General features: G+C 38.3%; 3 protein-coding genes and 1 non-coding gene across 4 annotated transcripts; all 4 read right to left on the reverse strand.

The window, feature by feature from the left end:
* Window positions 1-959: 959 nt before the first annotated feature.
* On the reverse strand, window positions 960-4,747 carry LOC140769250 (heme oxygenase 1, chloroplastic-like). The gene is made up of 4 exons (XM_073109907.1): window positions 4,095-4,747; window positions 2,887-3,110; window positions 1,448-1,555; window positions 960-1,340 (listed from the first exon to the last, which is right to left on the reverse strand). Exons 1-4 carry the CDS (start codon window positions 4,561-4,563, stop codon window positions 1,248-1,250), a joined length of 894 nt encoding a protein of 297 aa, XP_072966008.1. The 5' UTR covers window positions 4,564-4,747; the 3' UTR covers window positions 960-1,247.
* A 1,485-nt stretch (window positions 4,748-6,232) lies between these two features.
* LOC140768880 (peroxidase 25) lies at window positions 6,233-8,556 on the reverse strand. The gene is made up of 4 exons (XM_073109330.1): window positions 8,257-8,556; window positions 7,753-7,932; window positions 7,477-7,639; window positions 6,233-7,045 (listed from the first exon to the last, which is right to left on the reverse strand). Exons 1-4 carry the CDS (start codon window positions 8,458-8,460, stop codon window positions 6,621-6,623), a joined length of 972 nt encoding a protein of 323 aa, XP_072965431.1. The 5' UTR covers window positions 8,461-8,556; the 3' UTR covers window positions 6,233-6,620.
* TRNAP-AGG (transfer RNA proline (anticodon AGG)) lies at window positions 6,395-6,466 on the reverse strand. Its single transcript has one exon. It is a non-coding gene; the product is annotated as a tRNA-Pro (tRNA).
* A 4,233-nt stretch (window positions 8,557-12,789) lies between the features above and the next one.
* Window positions 12,790-17,438, reverse strand: LOC140768902 (SPX domain-containing protein 1-like). Its single transcript, XM_073109364.1, has 3 exons — window positions 17,031-17,438; window positions 16,424-16,556; window positions 12,790-13,509 (listed from the first exon to the last, which is right to left on the reverse strand). The coding sequence occupies exons 1-3, from the start codon at window positions 17,307-17,309 to the stop codon at window positions 13,067-13,069; spliced, it is 855 nt and encodes a 284-aa protein (XP_072965465.1). The 5' UTR covers window positions 17,310-17,438; the 3' UTR covers window positions 12,790-13,066.
* Between the last annotated feature and the right edge of the window lie 6,001 nt (window positions 17,439-23,439).

Here is a 23,439-nt window from a genome sequence, read left to right on the forward strand (position 1 = left end):
TTCTTTGTATATCGTACTGGCATACAATTAATTAATACATAGTTAACCTTTGTATATAAGGAACTATTCGTGGAGGATATATAAAATAAGTTAATTAATTTGCTTTAGTAATTCTCACTTTTCATTATTCTTATTTCCCATTATAAGGTAAATTTAATTGTATCTCAGTTAAATGGACTATTAGGATTCGAATTCAGAGTATATCTAAGTTTTGACCATCTATGCACTATTTCATTAGTCATAATAAAGTGAACTATGGAATTCTGAAAGAGATCCAGAGAGAGAGATGACACACAAGTGTGTCTATCTGTCTTGCCCTCGCCAACTGCCATAAACCGCGCTAATTAAGCACATTATTAGTAGTTTCACAGGTTGCCATGCAATTGAACCACCAATACGAACCACAAACGTATATACTACAGTAGTGAAAAAGAATTAAAAGGCATGCAAATCTGATCGAGATGCATATATCCATTTCTAGCTGTTTGGAGTCGATGGATGGATCGAACACATTACACATACCTATGACTTGCTTTGCAGATGAAACGGGCTATAAGTTTCTGAAATTTGGACTTAATTTGCTAATGGTCTCAATGTGGAGAAGAGTCTTCAACGTTGATTAATATGTAACATATAGCACCCGAGCATTAATTATATTGTGATTCCGATACGCCAGGATGTATGAATATACACCCATGTACACACATTTATATTATTAAATCCTAAAGGGCTTGTCTCAATAACTGCTTACCATTTTCTTCGTCTTACTTGAGAAGGCAGTAAAGATTCAACTATTAAATGATGAATTCCCCTGCTCCAAACATGTTAGATTGGTAGACAATAAATTACAAAGAATCACTATGGTGCATGAGGAACCATTCCTAATAACATGATGACATAAACTCGATGGCCAATGGATCATGTCATTTGATTTTAGTGAAACTGCATTGTCGGTGGCTTCTTATAACTTGCTGCTTTTAGATTGCCCCTGCCACATATATAATGCACAAGAATTAATGGGTTCTTGCTGTTTTTCGTCCTTACAAGCCACAGCGAGATTCATTGGCCATCCAATTTTAGAAGATCCCAATTACAGTACTAAGACTATGAAAGGATAGAAGACAAACAAAAAGATCAAGAAATTCAAGAAGGAAATTCCGTAGCAAATCAAAGTGTACAAATCTCTCCAATGTAATCTGGGCAGTGAAGTTTATTTATATTAGACTGAATTTAGGTCCCAGTGTTTCTTAACTGAATATCAGACGAAGTATTTCTCCTGAATATTTAAACGATTTTTCTGTCTCCTCCAAGCAGTGGTCTTTCTCTTCTCTTGACCAGCTCTGTAACAAGTAGACAGTATCACACAGCATTAAGAAACATAAAGCATGACACTTAATTGTAACTGAAAATTTGGTGATAGTGAAAAAATAGGAGAAGAGAAACTTACAGAAGCAACTTCGTTGAGCTTATTTCTCACGTTCTGCAATAGTTGGGAAAGATTACCATCCCACTTGTAGAACTCCAGCTCCTTCTTGTTCAATATCTTCTCAGCCACCTACATAGTCAAATATAGTTTGATGTTAAGATGAACATAAAAGCCATTAGTTTGATGTTATGATGAACAGATGCAGCAGACAAGTACACATTGAACATAAAAGCAATTGAATGCATTTTTACTCCATTGACAATGAAAATCATCATCCAAGTCTATTCCCAACAACAGAGTTGATAACAGAGAACAAGCCAAAGTTGCAAAGGCTCTATGAAAGGTGTGATCCAAGGTCACTGCAGCACATCTGCACATGGAAGTAGATTCTTCAAAAGGAAATGTATTAGGAATGTGCTTTATATGTCAGGTTCTTGCTACCATCAGTGAGGAAGAGCCCTGTGAACACTTCATAGATCACTAATGTACAACTATCATAGGATAAAGTCATAAACTGTTCTGAATTGTTATAATATAGTCTTTAAGAGAAGTTATACATATTGTGACTTTATTAAGAAAATAAATATGAACAACAATTGTATTGACAATTAAAGAACTCAATCATTGACATAAACCACATTTTAATCAATCATATCTTTCAAATTATATGTACAACTTGAAATGCACATACTTATAGATGAAAACCTCAAAAATGATCAGTATGGAGTTCTACTATTTAGGTTTGTTGTCAAGTACACGGAATGAACAACCCCATGCTTCAATTTATACAGGTTTCTATCATCTTTCTGACCGCAAATTCAGTCTAACTTACTCAGATCTATTTAATTGTGAGACTGTCTTCAGAATAATTACTGGCCCGGTAAAAGTAATGGCATCCCAGAACGTAAGGATGAATCAAAGATATGCAGTTTTCTTTGATTTGTTGACTTTTCTGGATCTAGAGCACCAAGTCCTTGACAATAATGTCTGGTATCTGAAGGCAGCAATCTATGTTTTAAGTGTAAAATTCTGAAGCAACATTTGCAAACTGCATTTCAGACTGTCATGAACAATGATATATTATCATACATGTATCTGTGCTAGCTGCATGTACATAAAAAATACATGTAAAAGAGAAAAAATTCAAAGTCCTGAATGCTTAACCTGTTGTAGCTCATAAATATGTCACCTAATGCTATGAATGCTTCTAATACTACTTGCTTAAGAGGGTTAAATGTCTGAATCTACCAGCTTCAAGACTCAAACAGAATTGTGGAATCCATGTCCTAAATTCACTATAGCTGACTTAAGCAATTGTTTAAATGTTAACAGAAGAAAAGACAGTTTATTTTAAAAAATGAGCGGATATTATATTAGCGAACTATTTATGAATTATACAAAAAATCATCTCGCATGATCTGAGACATACCATAAAACAGCACCAAAGAAGGAGAACAGACCTTTTTACCAATCATTCGACCACCAGCAGTATGCGCAAAATATACATTGTAGAAGTGGCATATGAATGCTTGAGCATCCTTCTCTGACAATTCTTCCAGATAGATGGAATAAGAAATCCCAGGAGTAGACGGTTCAGGAATAGCATGACCTTGTTCCTTGAACCATTCTAAATCCTTTGCTAGTTGCTCCGACCTTTCCAAACCCGTATTCATAAACCCAGTGTCTGCAACCAACAATATATCAACCCTGGATGAACTTTTTACAACTCTAATCAGCTTAATCAATTACCAAACCAGTATTTCAGCTCTCATTTTGCATGATGTGTGACTTATCATCAATCCGGTAATGTAATACACTGGTGCTTACAGTCAATTATACCACTCGTATCAAGAAACTTAGAGCACATAAAAAAAATTCACTTGTCAGGGAGACTAAATTAACCAAGTAAAAGATAGGGGCACATTGATTGCTGAGACAATTTCATATATGGATATCTCCTTATCATATTCCAACATTTAGCTCTTTAATCTATATAGAGAAAGTTGAAATAAGTACATTGTTATGTGTCTTGAAGATACAACAAGAGACATGCTCATCCTTGTTCAACAAATTTTTTGACAAGAATGTCTATAATAGTTAGGGATAACTAGAATATGTTGTGTATCACTGGAATAAATCACCTTCATAAACACAAGGACTTTTTCCTACCAAATGAGTAAGTAGTAACAAAATCTTTCAAAAATCAAAATAAAGAAATATGTTTGCTGAAGGGATACACATTCGATGAAATCAAAGGGCTTCTTTGACCGAGTTGACCAAGAATATAACATGCTATGTCTATGTGTCTTTGTTGATCATCTAACTTCCTAGTATATTTCTATGACCTAACTACGAAATATGAATGATTCACCAAATATACTTTGTGATCCAAATTGATGACCAACAGAACTCCACTGACAGGACTAGTAGCCTAGTAGTAGGCAAGGTTAGCCTCTAGTAAGAAGCAAAAGGTTTTTTTAATGAAAAAAATAAATAAATTTTCGGATAAAAAGTAAAAAGGCAGAAGCTACAGCAATGCAACCAAAGGAAATCTCAAGAAGAGAAAAAGCAATCCCGACTTTGACAAAAGGAAAGAAAGAAATAGCTTCTTGTAAACGGGGAACTAATATACAGTAAAAGAAAGCTAAAGAGGGTTGAGATAAGATACACCAGGGGAAGGCTGCCTTCTGGACGATGGTCTCAAGGGTATGGAAGACGAGCTTGCTGTCGACGAGGAACCTGACGTATCCCTCGATGGATGGCTCCCACTTAGCGATGGGCGGCGCATCGGGTTCTTTCTCCCCCTCCTTGGCCTGGTCCCGCGTATGAAGCTTCATCGCCACCGCCTTCATCTCCTCCACGAACCCCTTCGCTTCATCTTCCTTGGATTTCTTCGGGGTCTCCGTCGCGGTAGCGAAAACGATGATATTATCGGCAGTCCATCTCCTCCTGGTAGCTCCAATCCAATAACAAGAACAGCTTCCCAGTGGGTGAGTTGGAACGGCCCGAAAAGATTGGAAAGCAAGGAAGCCGCTGCTGTTGCGCAGTGCAAGAGAGCGGGAGGCCTTTCCCCTTTGGTGGAGTCTAGCGGCGGAGAGGGAGTGGGAATGCGAGATGAGCATCGTAGAAGAAGCCATGACGGTTATTGGTGCAGGAGGAGGAGGAGGAGGAGGAGCAATTTTAAAATTTTATTTTGTAGAGAAAGAGAGGTTTCCTTTCGTGACGAAAAGATGGGTGGGCGGGGAGATGTCTCTCTATGTCCTTGCTCTGCTTTCTTTCTCAGCCTTTCTTTTCTTTTCTGCTCTCTCTCTCTACTCGGTTACTACTCACTCGGTGGAAGATGAAAAATAAAAAAGACGAAAAGAACTCGCGAATGCACCACAGTCCACACTATTCACTTGGAGGGAAAGATTAAGAAAGTTACACGTTTTTCTATAGATTAAAAAAATATATATATTGAAATATACTTCTCTCTATGTTTTTGTTTTTTTCTTAAATTTTTTTTGAGAAAGCAAAAGATTACACGCTTCAAATCGGGGAAAATATGTCGGTCGATACGGGGTTGATCCTTCCCCTACCTCTTTATATATTGTTGCCCAAGTCTTTACTTGTCTTTTAAATGAATCCATGGCTAGTGGTAAAATTGAGCCTTTCTGCCTAGGTAATTCTTTCATACTCAGCCACAAGCTATATACAGATTAGCTAAGATTACTATGATGCTGCATAGTAGAGAACCTTATAATCTCATATCCATACCCCTTGAAAGGCTGGAGGGCCACTTGAAAATTTAAGGTCCTGCTTAAAATTAAGTTGTTTATTTGAAAGCTATGAGTGCAATTTTGCTCGGGCTACGTGGGCTGCCATTTGACATTATCTAGCATATTGCTTCCGGAGCCTTCAGAGAGCATGCCAAAGTGATACGAGAAGCTCACTCACACTAGCATAAAAAATACTACGAGATTGTTATGCTTAATTCTAACATCGATCCCATCACTTCCTGCCTCATCCGTTGGGATCCCTACTCAAGATTTCTAAAGCTCAATATCGATGGTTCTTTCTCGAGTCCCAATGAATCTAGGTGACCAGCACTTATCTTTTCGATAGATTACCTGATTATGACTAAGTATCGATTCTTGCCGAAAGCCTTACAATACCTCAGGCTAAAGAAATATCACCCACTTAAGACTTAATTATCGAAAGTGATTCCTCGCTACTTGTGAACATTTTTAATGATGCACATCTAGCTCTATGTTCTTCTTATGCCCGTGTTAAGATTCACCTTGCAATACCAGAAACGCTAATAAGTCAGCCCAAGTTTTCCCTGAGATATTAATCTTGGCCGCACATGCAAGTTAATAAAGGCGGTTAAGTATTACAGCTCTTTCCTTTTAAAAACAAATATAGGTATAGTACAATTTTTGTAAGGGCTACACCAAGTCACCAACCAAGATAAACATTCACACGGAGAAAAATAAATAAATACTAATTTAATTTAGAATGTAGTTCCGTACGTGTGTGGACTCGGAAATGCAACTACACATACGCACAAGGAAAGATGCACGTTTCAAGTCATATAGTATACTATATAGTACAAATTCTCTTTTTAGGGCTACACCAACCAAGATAAAAAGCATACAGGCAGAGAAAAACAAAAAAACAACAAGGTTATTTTTTCTTCCATTTGGAGAAAAAGAGTGTCAAGGTGGTCATCTTACGATCTACGAGAAAGAAGGAAAAATGCTAAATTAATTTAGATATGTAGCAAACCGAAAAATATATGAAACAGAATACGATTAGACGAACAAAATAAATCTATAATAAGATAGATGTTCACAAGAAACAAGAAAAAGGAACAGGGAAACCTCGCGTATTCGAGCCATACACCAGGTGCAAATTGGCCCCACATCATGTGACCACTGACTACAATGTCGAATTTGAAAAAGGAAAAAGTAAAAACGACAAAAAATTGGGGCATTCCGAGAATTGAACTCGGGACCTCTCGCACCCTAAGCGAGAATCATACCACTAGACCAAATGCCCATTTTGAAGGACTCCTTTAATCACGATATTCAGTAATTTATTCTCTTTAAACTGAAAGATCTCCAAAGCGAATAAAAATAGGTTTACATCAAGAAAAGCAGCGAGTTGAGTAAAGATCTTCTGCTGCAGCTTCCTTCTCCTTCCTCTTTGCCGCTCAGTTAAACCTGGAACACGTCTTTCTAATTTCACCTTGGGTGCCGGTCTTTACCCCAATGCTACTCATCTTGGTCATGGACTTGGAAAACTCGTAACCGAATCTAAGGCCTAGCAGGCCCCGTATGTTCCCTGCATAATTTTGGACAATTTTCTGTGTCGTCGCATCTTCCCAGAGCCTCTGGTCCGACTCTAACACCGCATTTCCATCCCTCACATTCTTGAAGTAGCAGCTTACATCAAACTTTGTCATGCTATCTTTGTCGAGAGCAACCCGCTTAGAGGTATCACCATTCCTTGGGCACAGAGCTTGGAGTTGTCCCAAGAATGCCCGGTTAATGGTTGGATCTGCATTGCCTGTTACAGTGAAGTTGAATAGGCGGTACCCGAAAAACAAGCAATCAGTCTGACCAATGGTGTGGGCACCTAAACAATGATGACATGACAATGCCATTCGTCAGATAAAGGGCAAAAGAACTAGAGCTCAGATATCTTTAATTAAAAACAGAACTGGTTATATAAATCTCCTCCAGATGCCTCTCTCTTGGGGCTCCAGATCATCTGGAAAAAAATTATGTGCATAAGAAACGTGTTTTAACTAGCAGGGGATTCCCAAGAGGGAGCATTCATCAGGAGTTGAAAGCAATCTGAGATTCGTTAAAAGAAAGTGGCTCCATGTTAGATAAGACTTTAATCAGTTACTCAGTTGGTCATTTGCTATAAATTAGTGTGACACAACACAAGCATGAGAAAAGTGTCTTAACTCACATTCAGTGCTTATCATTGAGCATTAATTCTCATCATGAAGTATATCAGCATGCCAATTTTTGAGATAAAGCCAGAGATTAGTAGATTACCAACTAAAGTCACAAGATCATGATCTGTCAAGCCTTTATCTGCAAATTTTTGCCTCTGAACAGCTATAGAATCAGCTGGTGACGGTAAACTTGTGGCATCGGATGCTGATGACACTCTACCGTCTCTTCTTCCCAACGGCACCGACCAGCTTGGGCCACCAGTCTAAGACATATCCAGTTTATGCAAGTCAGTGCTCTTTCTAGGCAACACGACAAGCGCAAAGTGACTACTTTTAGCCCGTACTGGGGGTATAAGTTGACCTGTTGAGAACTTACCAGATCAACAGCATCACGCGCAGCCAAAGCCAGTATATCAGCACAAGAGACTAGCCCAGGACATGTGGCCTCCAACTGAGATTTAGCATCAGCTACAACCTCAAATCCCCTAAGACCGAGGTTTTGTGGTGCCGTCCTCTCAGTCGAAGCTCCTGAAACCAAAATGGATCCATCACACCCCTGCAAAGAAAAACAACGTTAGAACACATTTCAGTCAATGCACAATTGCAACGACACTTGCGCAGCTAGAACTCCCACATCCTATGATGCATTTGTAATAAAAATATGACCACACTTTGAACAATTTTCACATCTAAATCCACTAAATAGCAGGGGAAGAATCATATTTCCTATTACGTACATATGCTGAGAGAAAACTAACATTTAGGAAAATTGTAGATTTAAGGACCTCCAACTGACAGCTGAGTGATGAAGTATAGCCTCTTTACTTAGGGCCACAATAGAATTGTTATGACACCAATCAAATGAGGAAGGGGATCCGACCTGAATGAAACAATCATGGAAATGAAGCCTCAGCAAGCCTGGGGCAATGGAAGGATCGTTGTTGAAGAATTTCTCGACAGAAGATCTCACTATGTCCTCAGTGTTGGGACAAGTAGAAGTGTAGTACCCCTTCTCTAGTCCCTGGGCATGGACTGACAAACCCATGGACAAGAATGCAAGAAAACTGAACAAAAGATATGCCATTTCCAGTGATGCAACGTTATATCACTGGTTCCAGTATTGATCTTATGGTGCCAATTCTCCCGATAGCCTGATCTTTATACAGCATTTCTGGTCTGCTTTCCAGGTAGTTCTTTCTTGAGTCTTTTTCTTCCCTAATGGAACATGCACTACTAAGACGTGAGGGGTGGTGTATCTGAGGCTCTTTTCTTTTTGGTTCCCCCCTATAGACTATTGAGTAGTGCAAATACAGTAGACTGGAGGTCATTGATGGATTATTCGAGCCACATGTTATTTTTGATATTGTTAATCAATAATAATAGCTTTATGGTTTATGCCACAATAAATTAAAGCGAACAGATCACAAATCAGCTCAGCTCCTTCACACTCGGCTTCTACCTTCAGTTTATAAATACAGAGGGATGTTCATTTTGTTTTTAGGTGCTCCGCATCAGTTGAACATGTGAACAGAATGCTCTATAATTAAAAACAAATTGAGCAATAACAAACTTGGGGCAAACAAGAGTAATAATCTTTATAAAGAAAGAAGAATAACCCATAAGGTGCAGGATAAGAGCCCTGAACCGCATTCTTCCAGCATACATTTATGAAGTGGAGCAGGAGCATGGTATTAATTATCTTCTTCTCCCCAAATAAACTCTAATACCCGCTTATAAGTACAGAAAGACATAAATGCAATACAACAAGATTACTTCAGCATAGCGCCAATTGTAAACCTTTGATATCCCATCTTGGCCATGATATTTCTAACTTAGAACAAACTGCGGCATTATTGTCATAGTTTTCACTGTGATAGATCTCTTGGGCGAAAAATAAAGGAGCTATTTTCTAACAGTCATTTTATTGTCAAAGTAGGTGAAAGAGCCAAAGCCGGACCATAAACAAACATCATAGATCACTGGCCTATCTACTGAGTGTATAATTTAGAAAGGAAAACAAGCATTAAGAACTATAATGGTCTCAATCCAGAAGATGTGGTGATATATTAATAGATACTGGCTCTAAAACTAAGCTAAAAATGCAGCTCGTGTCATAGGCAGGGGAAATTACATTACTAGTGGAAAACTAGGGAATTAACATTACAAGTGGGAAGGTACTTTTTTTATTGGACGTGGCATACATGGATTTCCACTCAGAGAATGTACCTAATTTGCATGCGTTTCTTCTGATGTAATGACCAAAAGTAGCAGCCTTAAAAAAGTGACTGCATGAAGAAGGTAATCTAATATAACAATTAAACTATTTATGACGGTGGCTTACTTGATATCCGGGAGATGATTGGACAATCAATATTCTTATCTTAATGAAATGATCAGAAAATCCTAGCTTGTGGAAATGTGCAATGATCCAAGAAGAACAACTAGAAAGCCACCCACCAAAGAGCAAATCCAGGCCCTCCAAGGTTACCGCGATACCAAAAAGGAGGCGTCCTCGCCGGAGGCCGGATCTAACAGTAAAATGAGTCAAGGCTGAAGAAGCCGGCGTTTACCACAGTAAAGCATACGATCATTATCCTAAGTTTCACGCCATAATGCCGTTAAGCATAAGACCATTTGTGTGACGATTGACCTGTGATAGATGTATTAGCATGTCTTCATATGTAACTGGTTGATTGAAGAAGATCGGCTAATTTATTCCGTCAAGTTTATAGTCAACTAAGGACAGATTCAAGTATATGTACCAGGCAAAATTTATAAGGATTTCTACTGTGAATGGGCTTGGCAAGTGACTAAATTATGCAACGATCAAAGAGGAAAAAAAAGAAAGAAAAGAATACATCAAATTTAGAGAATAAGTTAACTTGAAGTCTTGAATTTATAACAAGTACACATGATGCGATATAGATAACTACGATATGCGGAAAGGTTCAAGAAAAAATAGCAAAAAGATATGCCTTAACCTTCCTTGTAGCTCCTTCCATGCTATACAATTTGTAAAGCGAGAAGACCCAGAGCAAAAATTGATGTAAGTGTGTGACTATTTTCAGTCTTACATCCTACACATAATCAGTAAAAGACAATTTGTAAAGTGAGAAGACGAGTCGTGTATCTATACTCTGTAAAAGAGCACATAATGAGTAAAATGTAGTTTGGATTTTCTGCCTGAAGCTTGTCATTTCCAGGCTTCCAGCTGATTGTCACTCAGAAAAGTTGTTTTTCCGTTGATTTGTTGTTTGGTCAATCCCATAGACAAACACTTATCAAATCAAAACGGGCATAGGGTAAATATCCAAGCGTCGATTTGCTTCTGCTTTCAGATCAAACGATCCCTATACATACAAATGTGTGTTTTTCTTTTATTTATTTATTTATTTATTTTTTTTTAACTAAAGGTCATTGACCCAGTTTTATTAGAAACATATAGTATGCTTCAGTCTCTCAGACTGAAAGCGTTGGTAACACCCCACCATCTAGTCCAACGCCTTCACAGCAAGGAGTACACCTCCAGATTAAAACAATACACCCATCAACAATTCCATCTTAGACAAACCAAAATACATCCAACAAACTAATAGAAGTCCAACAACCTCAAATATACCACTCCACACACAAACACCTACCACAACTCAAAACCACCAAAAGGGAACATCCAAGTTTAGACAAAAAAACAATTCAAAATTCAAAATGAAAGAAGAACACAGCTCCTTCTCAATCGTCATCTGCTTTGCCGCCCCTCCTCGGAGCATCTTCCTCGCCTTCATCTTCTTGACATCCAATAGTACTCCTGTCCAACAGAGAAAAGTACTTTTAATGCAAGCCAAAGTTCCTTTCCATTCGTTACTTTTATTTCTGAAAAATCCTTCAATTATGTTCAGGCCAAATCTGCGATGTAACAAGTTTTGTTATCACCAACAGATTTTCTTTTGGCAATATTTTACATCCAAAAATCTTCCCAGTCTACTTCAAAATCTGAGTAACATAAGAACATCACAGAAAAAGATGTTTCATTGATTCCTCCTTCCCATAAAACACACAAATATTCTGTGCTGTTCACCCTCTTCGAGTCAAATTATCCTCGGTCAATATCTTATTATTGCATACTGACTAAAGGAAAGCTCTCACCTTGAATGAAATTCTAATCTTCCAGCTCCAAGGAAGAACATTGGACGACTGCCCACTATTATTCAGAAACCGATATAGTGATTTTACCGAGAATATCTCTTTGGAAGAGAACCTTCAGCAAGAAATATCCTCCCCTTCACCCAACTGCACATTCTCTTGCACATAATCATTTATTACTCTTCTAAAGCTGTCCTTCATCCAAGGCTCTGCTGTACTGTAATATTCACTCTCTACCATCCCATACATCAGCCAAGCCACTGTCACATTATCATCCCAGTTGATCTTAAAGAGAGATGAGAATTTATAGCTAAGGAGTAATATCCAATCAAGGAAAGGAGCGGTTTCTAGTCTAGTGTTTTTTCACTTAATCGGATTGTTGCAAGAGGAAAGCGCAGGGCGCGCTCTGAATGAATCGAACTATTATTGGGCAATCTCATCGGGAACAACAAGAGCATCTTTCAAGAAAACTGCTCGAGTTTTAGCAAAAGCTGCTTTACGAGATTGGTTGAAAGGCTTGAAAGAGAGCGTCCTAAACCCTAACTTCTGAACGACCACACTAGAATTCAGGACATTGTAAAACTTGGTTGGAGGCGAGTATAGCAATATGAGTCATACTAAACCCTATAGATAGATCCTTATCAGGAAGCAAGAAATTTAATTGGTGGAGCAAGAAAGATGAGGCACAACGAGTAGAAGGCCGAGTAGTCAGTCAGTCTTTGGTAGGCAGAATTAATAATCAAGGTGCAGGCAAAAGTCTGATAAGAATAGAACAATCAAGCATTCAAATCTAGTTGCTAGTCATGAACTGTCTTCGGGCAACTATTACCGTTAGCTTGTCATTTCATCAACACGAGTACCTTAAGCATCCACGAGGATTCTCATTGCCGAGACATAACCGAAATCTATTATACCATCACATTTTACTTATTCAAAGGTTAAAGAAATACACCCATCCGGATCCCAGGTTTCAGCAACGGCACATCAAACAGAAACAGAAAATACTTAGGAAGCCACTTCGATCCAATCTGCGCAGAGATAACGTCTCCACAGAAAATTTCAATATCTCATACAACTGAACTGAAAGAAATCAGACGATAGACAAGATAATTTGATACCATAGCCAACACAGAAATAACTATTAACTTCAAGCCAACCTCTAGTACTACATACTGTGTTCCTATTTCATGTTACCCTTCTAACTGAATAAGTAGAATAACAAATTAATGTGAGTAGGAATAAATAAATAAAAAAAATGAAAGAGCAAAGCACCTCCTGCAACATAAGTATCATGGTTATGCTGGAATAACCAGCTAGCTAGAAAATCAAAATGCATGCACAAATTCTGTTTAGTTCAGCCATGTGTTCAGATATTAACATATGCACACCAGTTAGATATATGGGGCCTAATACATATAACTCAGAAATGGCACGAACGAAAATGATCAAAATAAAGAAAGAGGAATCTTAGTCCCTCCTGAACATATTCAGAGAGAGAATTTGTTGTGTTAAGTAAAGAAGCATTATGATTTATGAACACATTGACATGATCACTTGGCAGCTTGTTCTAGCACAGGAACATTATTCCACCGCTCTTCCAGTCCACTACTCTGCAAAGGAGGCAGAGAAAACATACTAACTGTGGAGCTGCCACTCCTAATCTCTTTCAAAGCCCTCAATGCTGCAACCGTGCTCTTCATGTACAAGCTTTCCATGTATTCAATCTCCTCCAGCTCTGGAACACCAGTTCTGACCAAAGAGGACCCAGGCTTTGAAGATTCCTGCTGTTCATCACTTTCTCCTGTACCATCTTCACCGGAACTGGATGGATCATGCATTGGAAAGAGATGGTCCAGCATGGCCTCGCACGCCTTTACAAGCTTGTAAAGCAAATCAGTAGTAAAGAAGGGTTGCTGTAGCACATTCTGTATGAAGGGTAGCCGGATTACAGCCCCTGTTCTTTTGTCATACTTCTTCAGTATTTTTACCAGCCCTGTTAAACGTTCCGAACAAATTTTAGTGGTTCAAAACCGTAGCATAAAGGAAAATGTTGACGACCATATGTCTAGCTTAACATATGAATCTCATAAAATGGAATAATTCGGCAACATCTTCGGTTCCATGTATTGAAAAATGAAAACTAATACAAATGCTACAGTAGTGGATGCCCAGGTAGTATAAGAGGTGATCAGCAGTTTCAATATAAGGCATATATCTAGGTGACAAAGACCCCTACCTTTAAGCAATGTTTCATGGGACATTAAATATAAATATTTCTCGAGAAAAGATTAAGAAAGACATTTCTAATTAAATAGAGAATGGAGCAAGGAAGTACTTTCTCATCATCGCTGCTAATGCAACATTAGAAAGGAAACTAGTTTCTTCTCACAAAGCATCGAGAAGTATGACTTCTAGTGTTGCTAATACCTACTCACATAAAAGCCAGAAGAAAGAAGGTAAATGATGACCCTACATGCATAGTATAAAATCAAACAGTATGAAAATCAAGCATGAGTTCTTTCCTCCTATTAAATCCGACATTTCCATCAACTCATTTATTTCCCTTTTCCAGTTACCAGGTTGTGAAAAAATACTGGCTATATTAACTCTTCATGTGAACAATTTGTTAATTCAAAACCACAAGTTAAAGCAGGAATATCAGCAATAAATGTAAGGAGAAGATCATCAATGTTTCTCTTTCTCATCCATCAAATGATATAATTTTAAAATGTCAAAACACGATCTGCACCATAAAGCATGACAAGTCTAGTTGTTCTGATGTAATAGGCAACTCCAGTATTGGCCAAAAGAAACAAAAAGAACAATTTCTTTATGCTTTTCACCAAATATAAAACTTTATCCAGGTTCCAGCAAAATTTATTAGTCATACAAGACTTAAGTCAAAATTTATTACACCCGAACCAAATGCAGGTTAGTCATCCCATTTTGCTATCAGACACAAGCTGGGCTGATTCTATATAATTAGTTTCTTAGCTGAAATTGACGTAAATCTTCAGATATTGCATCCAAGTTTCCAATACTGGTGATATTTCTTAGTCCAAATATTTTATTTCAGTAAATAAAAAAGGCATCAGAAAGTTATTCTTAAATACTGATGAAGGACTACTAGAGTTCGGGGTGGCAAATGTTGAACTAATTTGATAACTCGTCATAATAACCCGAGTCTTAATCGGGTTTGAGTTTAGTCTAATCGGATTTGAGTTTAGAATCGGGTCATGTTTGGATGTATATATCTGACCCGTTTAAGTATACGAGTCGGGTTGGGTTAACCCGCCAACCTGTTATTATATAAACTAAACTCTAAATGTAACCCTACCTCTCTCTCCTCTCACCTCACGACCATTTCCACTGATTCCTCTATCTTAGCTCTCACCTTTTGCCCATCTCCATTACAGTCTTCCTCACGTCAAAAGCTCTATCTGCATTCTCCACCAACGCCGCTTGCCTTAGCTCGCCTGCCGCCCTCATCTTCCCATGCCAACAACTCGAAAAATTGCAAAACCTCTTCACTCTTCCAAACACGTCAGTCGAAACCCTAACTCCTCCCACCAAAACCCTCCACCTCACGCCAAAACAATCGATGTATATTAGGGCGACGTCATCCTGTTCAAGCAAAGGTTTTATCAGAAGTATGTTGCTTACTTCTTTCTGATGTCCTTTGCACAACCTCTTTAAAAAAAATCCCTCTTTGAGACGATTTTTGATAATGGGACTTCCAATTTAGCCAAGTTCGACATAGTAAAACGGAGTGCAAATATTATTGGAAGATGAACAGTTGAAGAGTTATGAAGGAAAGTTATGGCATAGACTGAGAGTAGAAGAGCAATTTAGGCATCTGAACGCTGGAAGGCTATTCGAATGCCTGACGGCTAGGTTATTTCGTATTAGGATTTATTTATTATTTTTTGATGTATGGCTAGTCATATTAATATTATTGAACATTTGAGATTTGTTTAAATCTATTCGAAAGAGCCTATTCGAAACAACCTATTTTGTTTGTATAATATATTATTTATATAGGATAAATATATAAATAATTAATTTGTATATAGGGTTAATATTACTGTGTTATTCGTCTCGTGTTGTCATGTTTTAATGTCATGTTATCGCGTTATAGTGTCGTGTGTTAGCACGACCCGTTCTTAAACGGGTTACACTGGTTATATAGTATTACCCGATTAATAATTATATTGTGTCGTGTTGCCTGTTTAATAATTAAGTCATGTTTGTGTCTACCAAATACAACTCATCTAATAATTAGGGCACGCTCGTATTAAGATGAATTTGATCCGATCAGAATCCGATTCAACTTGAACCCGCTTAACACAACCCGATTGCTACCCCTAACTAGAGTACAAAATCTCCAACCTAGTAAAAGACAGATGGACACTTCTTAGTTTCAATTCTTAAAATATTACTTTTAATAAAATATGTCAGCATGTTGGTAACATGCTGCAGAAGTGACACTCTGGCCGATTCGTGAAACAGCTATAAGTGTCAGATTTGAACCGTCTCTTATCCTTTGGAAGCCCAAAGGATATAATTTTGCCAGAGAAAAAGATTGACGAAAAGGGTATTCTGCAAAGCTTTTCCCAACTCAATATTGACAATGTAACTGGTGCACTGTGTGCATCTTTCTCTTGTATAACCATCACGTCTAGGTATACAATGGCTAACATGCAACTATAATTTCATTGTGATCTAAAATCACTCCAAGAATCTTGACCCCAAATAGGAAAAATACAAGGCAGAAAATCAAATTTGGAGAAAGCGGGACAGAAGGATTGTGAATTCAACAAAACGTGCATGCATGATTGGGGCTTCAAAATGAGGCGCATAGAGAAATCAGATCTTCACAAACAAGATACTTAAGGATATGCGCTCACCAGTGTAGTTGAGCGCGCTATAGTTCTCGAGGAGGACCATCTCCCCATGGAAGTCCACTATCTCCTTCCTCACCTTCACCAACTCATCCTTGGACTCTTTCGCCACGGCCATCGCGATGCGGTCCTGTAGCTCCTGCAAAGACCGGAAGACATTCACTTCGTTAGAAGCAACGATCAGGATAATTACATGAAAAGCGAAGGAGGAGGACGACGACGAGGAGGAGGAGGAGGAGGAGGAAGTACAGTGATCGTCGCCACGTGGACGGCAGAAAGAAACGCCAATCCGAATCACGGCGCTTCGAGAAAGTGGAACGAGGCGGAAGGCTGCATCACGTCTGCCAGCTAGCTAGTCAACCAACCTCGTTCCCCGCACAATAGAAAAGAAAGAATAGAAGATTGATGCGAAATTGCGAAAAGAAGCAAAGGAACGAAAGGCTTCGTCGGCAGATTGGTCTGATCTAAAAATCTAATAATTAGTTCACTGGATCGACGAACATTGATCCAGAGCCCTATCCGCCGATCAATGAGACAATAGAATCGATCATCACGGCGCAGGGTGTTAGAAAGGGCGAAAGAAGAAACACAGTCGAGGGAAGAAGAAAAGCACCTTCTGGCGGATGATGTATTCCTCCTCCTTCTCGACGAAGAATGAGTTGAACTTGTCGAGCTCGGCCTCGAGCAGCCTCCTGAAATCCTCCTCCTCCTTCGTCATCGGCGCATCCACCGCACCGTCCTCGTCGGCCACCCTTGGTCGCTTGATTGGCTTAACGCTGTTGGCTCCGATGAGCTTGAGGCGCTTCTTGAGTTCCTTGTAGGAAAGGAATTTGTCCCTCCACTCCGGCAGCGTCTCCTCAATCTGATTGCTCAAGCTCTTCCCAAACTTCATTTCTCTGTCAGCACCGACGGATCCGATCACGCACCTCTGTTATCCTCGAGACCGGTTCAAGGCCTCTTTTAGACGAGAAAGCTACGATGGGGATTGGAACAGAGAGCGAGGAGGAGAAAGGGAGGAAGGAGGGGGGGGGGGGTTGAGAAGAGAATATGCGAGGAGGAGAGGAATATTCCAAGTTGGAACGGAAGGCGAAGTGAAAGGATATTTGCGGTTTACTCCTTCGCTTCGATGGGGATTGGAAGGGGAAGGACAGCCATCCGATCTAGACCGCCTATGCGGCATCGCCACGTATCTCCCTCGAGTTCGCAGATGCTTTCGTTTTCTCTCTTGGCTCGTCGGAGTATTCCATTTTTCTCAAATTTTTTAAGTATTTCGTATTATTTGACAAAGCTCGTAGATTTTAATTAACCATAAATTAGAATAAGAAAAAGAAATCCCAGAGTTCTACCAGACTTATTCTATGGTCAAAATAAGATTTTGATGAATATATGTATATATATATATATATATATTTTTTTTTTTTTTGTTGAGATGTTAGTATTATGTGAAGAAAGGCTTAAACAGTACAGTTAAACTTCTATTTGACTAAATACTGTTATCCAAAGTAAAGGTAAGACAAGACTAGGCGATAGGAGGGCATAATTCCATTGGGCACGTGGAATATGTTAAAGTGTTATCGATGTCCTCAAACTCTGTGTGGTCCTATTTTTATATCTGTCGACTTCTCTTTTAAGCAACCTCCTGCAGTCCGTCCTTATTGCATAATTTGTACAAATGTTTGAACCTTTGGACTAATTATGCGTCATAAAATGGACTGCTACTCGAATAATCACAGTTTAACTCAAACATTGGTCTTCTTCCGGTGAGCAGGGGGCCATGCTTCGAAGGAATGTTATAACAATATGAGATCATAAAAGGAAAAGGAATTCTTTTTTTGAAGAAAGTTATATCTACTGCACCCGTCTCTTTCTCTTCTGCGGGATTAGTATCCTCTGCGAAAGTAACGACGACGTTTCCTTTTGGATTAAACAAATTAAGTGGCCTGTTGACTGTTGGTGTTCCCGTAGTTCTATCTCCATACGGAGCTTGCAACAAAAAATTAAATAAATAACTCATAGTGCACGGGCATATGGATTCATGGATCCTTTCCTTTCTTCTCCTCCACGTTTTGGGCTTCCATGGCATATTCCTGTTCTCTTTGTATTCCATATTTTGCGAAGATACCAGTCGACGTATTGATCAATTAATTTTTGAAGGAAGCTTCAACATCCTCATTATGGCTTATTCTCCATTTCTTTACCTTTTGCATCACTTCCAACAAACAGACTCGTCAAATACTTATAGTTTGCAAAAAGATGTTCCAGTTACATAACTTCAGTGTTATTCGAAGTCCTCCTAATTAGTCGTGAAATGAAGAATAAGAAAAGGTCCAAATCTCCACCAAAATCTGCTTGCTCTGACATTCTTACAGGTTCGTTCCTACATCCAAATTGACCGTGCGAGATATTTGGCTTTTCTTGAAGTGTCCTCATGGTAAAAATATACTTGCTAGGCATCAAATCTCATTAGATTGCATATTGGTTTGATTTTAATCTAGGCAAGTAAAACTGTAAAAACAATACAAACTATTCTCATTCCAGATGACAAGGATTTCTATAGCTAGTCGCTTAATTTTCATACATTCCTGCGGGAGGTCATTTCTTATTTACTCTATTGTCTCTTGAAGTTGTCATGAACATATATCAAATTCTGGTTTAAGGTGATTTGGGCCAAAAAGGACCATATCAAGGTGGAATGTTGACTATCATAACAGCAAAATAATTTTTTTAAGCATCAGTTTACGTAACATATTTTGCTTTGCAGGACTTGTCCAACATATATATATATATATATATATGTGTGTGTGTATATATACAGCTATTTGTGATTTTTCATATGACATGTGATAGTGAAATACTTCACACGTCAGAAATTATTAAGATCGCTCCAATTAAGAAAAGGAAAGTACGAAGTCACTGCTATTATTATTCGCAAATTCATGCATTGATTGCTTTTGCTTAGTCAAACGGAGGAGGGCCTTTTCTATATGTATATGCCATCTAAAAATTTCAATTTTACATGCATGCTGCTCTATTCTTGGAGCTCTCATAAACGCCACAACATTCTTTTGTGTATTTTGAATGTGTCATTTCAGATTAAGTTTTCGCATAGCGAAGTAGCTAAAAGCTTCCATCTTTTACTCACTTCTTCCTCAAAATTCTTTTCTATCGTGATTGGTGGCGTGCAATTATTTGCACTTCCACTAAACTTCCTCTGCTCTCCAAGTCTGTCACTTTGAATTTTAATAACCAAATACAGTTGGAGTTTTCTCCATTATATCCCCCTGTTTCTTACAGAGTTAATTCACCTACCACCAATTGAGAACATTCCTAACCTCCCAATAGTTCATCCTTGTCTCACATCAGTTCTTTCCTCTTGCATCTTTCAAACCTTCCTAATAGCTAAGGATACAGATGAGATGAAGGGGATGGAATGGAGTGAGAACAACGGATACATGAAAGGCTGACAATGAGAAAATTTTAATATGTTAGAGGTAAATTGGCTTGCAGTTGTAACCTTCTATATATATATACCTCCTTAATTTTCTCTTTCTGTCATTCATCAATTAAACATTCTAAGATTGCGCTTATTGTTATAATTAATTTACAGTCATACTTTCACAAAAAGAGAAGTAGACCCTAGGGAAGCACAACAAAATTTTATGTTTTATTTTTATTATGCTTTTACTACTCATCATCTATCTTAAATTTCTACATAATTACAAAAGGCTTCACAACTTTCTTACCTAAATGGCATGTATGTGAAATGCTAAAATATAGTTGCACACTAGCAATACATATACCTATGACTTTTAAATTTGGAGTAACATACATGTAATCTAATCATATGATTGTTGTGCAATGATCCAAAACAGTAGAGGGCAGCGAAAACGATTCCTAAACACTCACAACATATAGGAATAGCAATAGATTATAGTAAACTAAATATTTTGCTAATATTAATATAAAATGTGAAATTTATAATCAAGATACTAGATGTAGAGATCTTCTAATACTCAAACAAATCATAAATAAAATATTCAAATATATACAAACTATAAAGAAGAAAAAAGACAGCGATAATATTTATGTGGTTCAATGATGTACCTATATTTATGGGCGGTGCAAAGTTTCAATCCACTAATCTAAATAAAAGTAGAGATGTAAATACAAAGAGTTTTTTCTCTCTAAATTCTTTCAATATAATATTGGCTCCCTCTCTTAGGTTTCGCTCTTGCTTCGTAACTTTAAAATCCAAATTTATTTATTTGTAGAATTGACTTGAAATTGAAGAAAACTTGTGAGGCGTTCAACCGTTGCTAGGCCTGTTATGCCAATCTTCAACAATGATACATCCTTTCCTTTATTTTATTTAAAGAGAAATAAAATCAGACATTCCACCAGATTACCCTGATGCCATGTGGATTTGATAAAAAAAAAAACTTTCTTTGTAGCCAGCTGTATATGCTTTGAAGAAAAGGGTAGTTTTTTTTTTTTCAGTCATTGAAATTTTATACTGCCTACCAAAATATCAAAATCTCAAGCCAAGACATGTTGTAGTATGAATCTACTGAAATCCAAATGCTAAATATTGAGAATCATTAGTTTCTTTTTCCAAGAAAGAGTCTTGAACATCCTTTGCCCGCTACACCTCTGTTTCAATTAGACTACAGTCGAGAGTATTAAATGAAGTCTTCTTAATTATAAAGTAGTGAAAACATTCATCATCAAATACATGTGCCTCTTACGTGGAGAGAACCCACGTATTTTCGGCATGACCTGTTAGTCAAAGTTTCTATACAATAACTAGATAAAAACCTCACATTTCCTCAATTAATACAGCAAAAAAACTTAAAATACTACAGACCACAATAAGCTTCAAAATATATATCCATACACCTCAATAGAATAAATGCCCGTGTAGGGGCTACAACCCATCTGATTATACAATGATAAAATAGACAAAAGAGACTGAAAAAAAGCCCTATAGCCCAAGAGTGATTACTCTCTACTTGGGCCATCTCAAAGCCCAAGAGTTTAACACAAGTCCATCAAATTGGGCACAAAGCCCTAAATGAACTAAGCTTACAATGCCTAAAAGTTTCGTGGGCTTGGTCACTACCCCAACTCAAACAACATGGGCTACGTTGCCTGCAGCCTAACCCACCGTTTAGGTTGGGCCGCACGTAACCCAAGCCTGAGATTGGTTAGGCTGCACCTAACCCAACTTCACAATACCTCCCATCCTTCCTCACTCGAGGCATGTCGGAAAGGAAGGGAGTGGCTGCCAACAATTGTCAACATCGGTAGCCGGGTCACTCACTTACTGGCCCTTCTCTTTAGCCGAGGGAAAAAGCATACGAGGTGCTGATCGGAGAAGAAGCATGATCATATTGGAGGGAAGAAGCTCGATTGCGACGAAGGGAGTAGATCGGCGAGTCACCAGAAAAACCAATGAAAGATTTATGCTAGAATGATGAGGAGGTTGAGAAGAGTGTGCACAACATGAGTGGCCAGCTAAGGTGACTGACGACAAGGGGAAATGCTCCTCCATGGCCCAGGCTACAAGAGCCCCAAAGCAAGGTGCCAACGACTCCCCTTTGCAGAGGTGAAGCTATTGGGGCCGACGCGTGGAGGCACGAAAGTCGGTTGGCTCACCTGATGAGGCCGACGCTAAGGAAGAAGGAAAGGAGAAGGCACTACCAAAATTATTAATCCAAATTAATCTCGTAAGTTGAAAAGAGACTTACCGACGAGTCAATTCATGGCAACGTCAAGCTTTGATGACGCCGCAGTATGATGGGAAGGAGAAGAGAAGAATGGCGACTATGGGGGAGAAGAGAAAAGAAAGAAGAAAAAGAAAAAAAAAGGAAAGAGGGAGGGGGAAAGAGGTAAGGCAGCTATTTTTTTCTTTTTCTTTTTCTTTTTTTAATAAAAATATTGGGACGGGGTGTTACAGTAGCACTCACTGATATATTATGTCATGCTTCTTACATTCTGCTGTCATGTTAGCACATAGCAGTCAAGCTAAACTAATTAGAAGATTGGTTGTTTCTCGAATATTCCAATTTTCTTGGATTCACAATTTAGTTTTTCCTCGTTGCAAATTTTTATTTGTGTAAGCAACTCTGTCATTTGTGCTCCATCTTCCCTGGCAGGAATATAAATGAACTTCTTAACCCTGACTTGGCCTGCCATTCACGTGAGCAGTATTTCACAGTCTTCCGACATACGCATGTGATCTCATTTATGCCATTTTATGTAGATATCTCATTTAAGCCGTTTTAGGTAGATCTAGCTCACGTCGTTGTCAACATCAGGCGATAATGCACCATAATATGATGTGTTTTATAATATTAATTAACATGAGATGAGCAGATTGCCAGATTGATTTGAATAAGATCGTCTTCATTGTAGGGGTCCACATTGAAGTGAATGGACCACTATAGTCGTCTCATTGGAGGTAATTATTGCATACTTTCACGACATAGAAGTTCCTTAACAGGCTGTTGCTGCAGCACATGGTGATTCACATTAAGAGCTCTCTTCCAAATCATGGTGAAAGAACCTTTGTCTCTGCGATGGACTAAGATTATCTGAGACTACCATATAATTTTATGCGCGACTTATCTTGAAGTGGCACAGCAAACATGGAAAATGGTTGCTTTAAACATTTTAGATGGAGTATTCACATCACTGCATTCCTATTTGTTTCCCAAATTACCAACTCTACTGTTGTAACGATGCATTGATCAGATGCATGTTTGGTTCCTCTATTTGCTAGCTGTAAGACTCGCATTCACTATCAACACCTCAAAACTAGATAAAGCCTTCAGTTACAGTTGGGAGCTCATATTCTATATGTTTCTAAATAAAATAAATGTTCATGGCGGATCAACTACCTCTACTGCCCCACTTGCATTAACGACAGGCTTGATAGGTAAAAGAAAAACTATAGCTGATTTTCATCTCTTCTCCTCATTCCCTGTTTAGTCAAATTCGGAAAGAGATTTGAACATGGGATC

This window comes from Typha angustifolia, chromosome 10, assembly GCF_048772165.1.
Source record: "Typha angustifolia cultivar Huaian chromosome 10, ASM4877216v1, whole genome shotgun sequence".
In the NCBI taxonomy this organism is placed as follows: domain Eukaryota; kingdom Viridiplantae; phylum Streptophyta; class Magnoliopsida; order Poales; family Typhaceae; genus Typha; species Typha angustifolia.

Excerpts from the sequence above, each read along its gene's own strand:
- LOC140768902 (XM_073109364.1), bottom strand. The coding sequence starts at position 17,309 with ATGAAGTTTGGGAAGAGCTTGAGCAATCAGATTGAGGAGACGCTGCCG. Across the intron at positions 16,557-17,030 it reads AATACATCATCCGCCAGAAG|GAGCTACAGGACCGCATCGC; the intron begins GTGCTTTTCTTC and ends CGGTCTTTGCAG. Across the intron at positions 13,510-16,423 it reads TAGCGCGCTCAACTACACTG|GGCTGGTAAAAATACTGAAG; the intron begins GTGAGCGCATAT and ends AACGTTTAACAG.
- LOC140769250 (XM_073109907.1), bottom strand. The coding sequence starts at position 4,563 with ATGGCTTCTTCTACGATGCTCATCTCGCATTCCCACTCCCTCTCCGCC. Across the intron at positions 3,111-4,094 it reads GAAGGCAGCCTTCCCCTGGT|ACACTGGGTTTATGAATACG; the intron begins GTATCTTATCTC and ends TGTTGGTTGCAG. Across the intron at positions 1,341-1,447 it reads AGCTCAACGAAGTTGCTTCT|AGCTGGTCAAGAGAAGAGAA; the intron begins GTAAGTTTCTCT and ends TACTTGTTACAG.
- LOC140768880 (XM_073109330.1), bottom strand. The coding sequence starts at position 8,460 with ATGGCATATCTTTTGTTCAGTTTTCTTGCATTCTTGTCCATGGGTTTG. Across the intron at positions 7,933-8,256 it reads TCCATGATTGTTTCATTCAG|GGGTGTGATGGATCCATTTT; the intron begins GTCGGATCCCCT and ends TTTTCTTTGCAG. Across the intron at positions 7,640-7,752 it reads CGCGTGATGCTGTTGATCTG|ACTGGTGGCCCAAGCTGGTC; the intron begins GTAAGTTCTCAA and ends GATATGTCTTAG.